The 5,102-nt window shown below is 57.5% G+C and overlaps 1 protein-coding gene across 4 annotated transcripts in view; it reads left to right on the top strand.

Annotated features, from left to right (window-relative positions):
* The first annotated feature begins 76 nt into the window (after positions 1 to 76).
* The window catches only part of Wfs1 (wolframin ER transmembrane glycoprotein), a 19,537-nt gene continuing 14,511 nt past the window's right edge, over positions 77 to 5,102 (top strand). For 2 of the 4 annotated variants that reach the window (XM_010641797.3, XM_010641795.3), the window contains exon 1: positions 4,652 to 4,775. Coding sequence is in view for 2 of the 4 variants with exons in the window: in XM_010641795.3 (XP_010640097.1) it covers positions 4,763 to 4,775 (13 nt within the window). In the remaining 2 variants the exon portion in view is untranslated. Of the gene's footprint in view, positions 363 to 4,651; positions 4,776 to 5,102 lie in introns of those variants that run through there. The other 2 variants (XM_010641796.3, XM_010641798.3) reach the window with 2 other exon arrangements.

The raw sequence follows: 5,102 nt of genomic DNA, 5'->3' as shown, positions 1-5,102 counted from the left end.
AGGCCGGGGGGGTGTGGCTTAGGGCTGCGGGCGGCGGGCGGGCACACCTCCCTGCGACCCCCAGAAGTTGCCCCCTCATGCCCTGCCCCCCGAACCGGCCCGGGAGACCCGGGGCAGCCTTAGAGCCCACATTCCCGCGGGATGGCATCCGGGCCCCAGACAGGGCTGCCGGAGGCGGGTAGTTCAGTACCTAGGGCGGCCTGGCCTGCCCGGAACCCCCCAGCCTACCTAGGAGCCTTGTGGTAGTTCCTCTCCTCTTCGGGGACCCCCCTCAGTACGGAGGGGGAACAGGGGCAGCCCCGCATCCTGCCTGGTGTGAGCCAATCTGATAGGACCCTGGCCCTGCGATGACCCCGGCTCTGGTATGGACCCCGCCCTCGCGAACTTAATTTCTGGTCCAGTAGGTGGCAGCTCTGGAGAATCTGGCCCAGTCTTCTGGGTGTGAGGGGGCAGCATCCTTTTACCCAATTCGGGTAGTCAGTGTTAGGAAATTCCAAGGAACTGCAGCTTCTCCCTTCAACCCTCTCCCCTGTCTGGGGTAGGTTACAGTCCCCATCGGATGCAGAAAGCCTGGGGCTCGAGCAGGGGAGGAGGATGCGGGCGTCTCCAGCCCCAGCCCTCACCTTGGACAATGACCCTTGGCTTTTCGCCCAAGGCTTTAGTTTGTAAAGGGCTCCCTGCCTTCTGCCAGGACCCATCTCTGGGAGTTGCTGTGCCCCGCGTTCCTTGAGTGCTGGCAGCCCGGAGAGAGCCTGTGGGGACCCCAGACACAACACAGCCACTTTCTCCACCTGTTACCTTTGTAAAGGGGCCCAGGAGCTGTGACTCTGGTGGAGCCCTCTGCCACTGACCAGGCTTCTAGGAAGAGTCCCTGTATATTCTCCGACTTTCCTCTGCCTCCCCCAGACACAGGCAGCACTGGCTGGGAGAACCCCTGTCACTTGTGTTACCAGGAGGAAGAATGCAGGACCCCTCCAGCTCTGGCTCTCCCTACCCCTTCCAGGCTGGGGCTGGTCACAGAGGGGAGCCAACCCAGTCTTGGGCCCCAGAAATGCCTGCACTGAGGGTCAGATGCCAGACAGGGCCATAGCAGTGCTGGTAGGTAGATAGGGCGCTTTGTTCTCTATAGGGTGCAACTACCCTCCCACTTCCTCACCTCAGGAAGTGGTCTACAGCCCCAGCCGTAAGCCAGGCCACCCCTGCGGTCCCCTGTTCTTCATGATCATGGGAGAAATGGCTTAGTTTTCTTCAGCACCTCACAGCGTTTGGTATTTGTGAGCTGCCTCTCTGCCCTGATGCTTGTTCTGGCTCAGGCCCCTTGCCTCTCTCTGGATGGTCTCCAGCCCCACTGGAATCTCCCCAGGCAGCCATGATAGTTCCGAAACTGCCATCCCTTGGCCTGTGGGCAGGTGTCACCCAGGCCTGGCATAGTGGCGATATTCAGACCTCAGGGGCCTGCCATGCACTCACTGGGCCTCTCCTCCCTGAATCCCCTCTCCAGCAGTTACATCCCAGCTCCCTGCACCTTTCCAGCCATGTTGCTGCCTCGCTGTCCCGGTGCTGCCTCTTCTGGGCACCTGTCCTCAGCCCACGCCTGCTGAGCAGCCTGGAACAGGTGCCAGGTGTGAGCAGGCATGGTTCTGCTCTGTGTTCCTATACCTTTTGCCACATTAGGTAAGGCTGGAATGTTCAGCCCGTAATGCTCTGGGCAAAAATAGGTACCTGGGAGCTACCAAGGGCTTTGTGCCCTTGTCTTGAGCCCTGTGCCAGGAGACCAAGTTTTCCAGGCTGGAGGGGGCACCCTAGGCTAGGCACCTGCTGGGCCTGCTTTCTGAGGGCTTGGTAACACAGGGGTTTTATAATAATAATTTGTTGTATTTCAAAAAATTTTTCACATTGATTAAAGAAAATCAGGGAAATAAATTTTTTAAAAACTTTCCCTTTTTTTTTTTTTGTACTGGGGATTGAACTCAGGTCCTTATGCTTACAAGGCAGGTGGCAGAACCACTGAGCTAAAGCCCCGGCCCAGGGAAATACATTTTTAAGAAAATAAAATAAAACCACCTATAATTTTTGCCCAGAGATAGCAAGATGAATACTGGGGAGGGGCATTTTCTGCAGGTAAATTTACTTCCATCCTGAACAGGGCAGGATCATCTCTTATCCCGCTTTAAACCCTGTTGGACAGTGTCGTATGAGCACTCTCCCCATCTGTACTTTCACGTTTAATGGCTGTGGGCACTGTGAATTTCATGACTCCTCTCTTTGTGGATGCCAAGAGTGCCGCTGTAAGGGATACCGCATGCGTGAACCCCAGGCATCTCAGATCCCCCAGCTGGGTCCTGGAGGTCCTCGAGGGGCTGCCCCTGCAGAGCAGCGGAAGGGCTGGCAGGGGCCGTACGCTTGGAGCATTCCAGGCAGGAGGTCATACGTGGCCACTCTGCTCCATTCTGTCTCAGAGGACGTGTGGCTGCTGTAGCCCTTTCCGGGGGTAGCGGCTCCTCAGCCAGGCTCCTTGGTGCTGGTGTTTGTGTTTTGATGGGATAAAAATATGCCTTGGCTTTCACAGGGAAAGAATGTTTGTCATTCGGTGTTTTGGGATCTTAACACAGTGGCAGGTTTTCCGCCACCGTGCTGGCCGTCAGGGAGCTGGGGGACAGGGTAGGAAGACATGGCTGGGGTAACAGGCTCTTGTTCTGCAGGGATGCCTGGGTCTGGAGAGGGACTTGCTTAATTAAGGTCTGACAGCCACAGCAGTCCCGCTAGGGCTCCTTCCGGGGCCAGGCTGACTTGGGTTCTGTCCCCAGCCTGTACCCTCAGCTGCAGCCCCTGCCACCTGGGCAGCACTTGATCAAAAAGGAAGGAGCAGACACAGGTCCTTTCCCCATGGGTTTCTCCCCCTGATCGACCACATCCAGGAATAGTTTTGTCTGGAAATGCCAATCTCCAATCCAGACCGGCACGGGCCCAGGAAGTCCACCCCTTACTGACCAGAGATTTTTCTAGGCAGTTTCACTTTGACTGTAACATGAGGTGCCCAGTGCCAGATCTGTTTTTCCCGAAACTGTCTTACGTCTTTTTAGCTGCATGGGAGAACTGGCTGAGAGTTTCTTCAGTGCCTTGCAGTTTACAGATGGTTTTCTCTTCCATCACACCCAGTTCCCTAGCACCCGCATGGGGACGGTGTCCTGACTTACTGGCAGGGACACTGAGATGTGAGACTAGGTAGGCATCCGTGGTGGTAGAGTCACATCCCCTGGGCAGCACAGTGCTGTCGCCCCTGCTGCTCCAGCAGGGGGAGGCCACTGGGAGAGCTGGGTGCTGGGTGCTGTGTGCGTGCTTACCTGCATGCAGGTGAGGCAGTCAGGGCCCAGCAGGGGCGGCTGTAGGCCTCCTGCAAAGGTGTCACTGGAGCGGACACTCCAGGGCCGCCCAGCCTTGGCTGGGGGCATGTGGTCAGCAGTTGCACGTTACTGTGCAGGGCAGCCAACGTTTGGGGGTACAGGGGTGCGTGGAGGTGGAAGGGGCCTTTTCACAAGTGCCCTTGCTCAGGCTTTGAACTTGAGTTTCAGCCCTGGCACTGTGAGCTGTTTGGTCTTGAGCCAGGTTCCAGCCTGCCTGGACCTCAGTTTGCTGGCCTGTGAAATGGGGTGAAGACCAGGGCAGGACAGTTTCTCTACCCAGAGCACTGGGATGACGTGGTGCCTGCTGGCTAGGGAGGGGAACCCTTGTGCGGTGCACTGAGCCCTCTTGTTGGAGCCAGGACCTGGCCAAGGTGAGCTGCCCTCTGCCATCGTTCTTGGGCAGGGGCACAAGGGGTGTGGCCTTGTCCCCACTGGCTGTGGGTCCCTAGGAGCCTCGCTTGCAGTTAAATGTCAGAGCTGGCAGGAGCCCGGTCAGCCGGCTGTGTGACAAGGACAGAAGGGACCCTGAGCATGCAGAGGGCCCTTGGGCAGTCTTGAGTCTCCTGATGCCCTATGCGTGCAGGTTCTGGCAGCTTCGAGATTTGTGCCCGGAAGCCAATCCAGGCCCCTGATCCTCCAGAGCTTTCTGCTTCATGGTCCACAGCTCACAGTTGCCCTTAATCGTGCTGATGCGGTGTTTTCCATTTGCTAAGCGGCTCGTGGGCTGATTGCTGACTGTCGGTGCCCTGTCCGGGCCAGGCCAGGTCATGGCTGTGCTGTCTGGTTTGCTCCAGAGGTCTCTTCCCGTGTCACCGCCAAGCCGTGCGTCTGTTTGTTCTTTAGGGTGCGCTGACGGCTCCGGGACTTTTGCCCTGGGAGAGGCCCAGGGCTGGCAGATGGGGCTGTGCCCTGCCTCCCCTCGGCTTTCTCCCGTCTGGTAACCCTCACTCTGCCCCAGGGTGTGTGCTTCCTCAACCTCCGTGAGAAATCACCTGGAGCCCGGCAGCTTGAGCGGCCGAAATCCACGCTGTACCCAGGGCCAGTCCTGTCCCTGCCTCTCTCCAGCGACAGGTGGTAGTCGTCAGCCCTCGGCATCCTGTCTCTGCGTGTCTCTTTCGTATAAGGCCGCGTGTCACTTAGGGCTCCCCGAATCCAGAACGATCTCATTTCAAGATCTTCAACTTAATTGCATCTGCAAAGACCCATCATTCCAAAGGTCACTGTCAGTGGTGTCGGGTGATACGTGGCCAGGACCCCCATTCTGTCTGAGGCCAGGCCCTGGGCTCAGTGCCAGTGTGGATTATCTCTGGGCATCACCTCTCTGTTTCCTAGGAGAGGACACCAAAGCCGGGCACCACATGGCTTCTCCAGGTGAGGTGGGGACTCAGGGCCGGAGGTGGATGGAGCTGCGGGTTAGGGGGACCAAGAGTGAGTTTCCATAACATGGAGCTGGCCTGCTGTGCTGTCAGGCCAGTGAGACCCCAGAGTGCTTATCAGTCCCACCCACCTCTGTTTTTTCTTCCTCTCATTGTTTGAGCCAGGATCTTGCTATGCAGTTCAGGCTGGCCTTGAACTCACCCAGGCTGGTCTCTAACTTGTGGCCATCCTCCTGCCTCAGCCTCCTGAGTGCTGGGATTACAGGCATGCAACACCTCGCCCATCAAGCTACTTAACCACATTTGTAATTTTTTTTTTTTT

The sequence above is a fragment of the Fukomys damarensis genome, unplaced genomic scaffold (genome assembly GCF_012274545.1).
Source record: "Fukomys damarensis isolate Sample0158 unplaced genomic scaffold, DMR_v1.0_HiC HiC_scaffold_35, whole genome shotgun sequence".
NCBI lineage: Eukaryota > Metazoa > Chordata > Mammalia > Rodentia > Bathyergidae > Fukomys > Fukomys damarensis.
The sequence above is the reverse complement of the archived record's forward strand: the minus strand, read 5'-3'. Positions and strand labels throughout refer to the sequence as shown.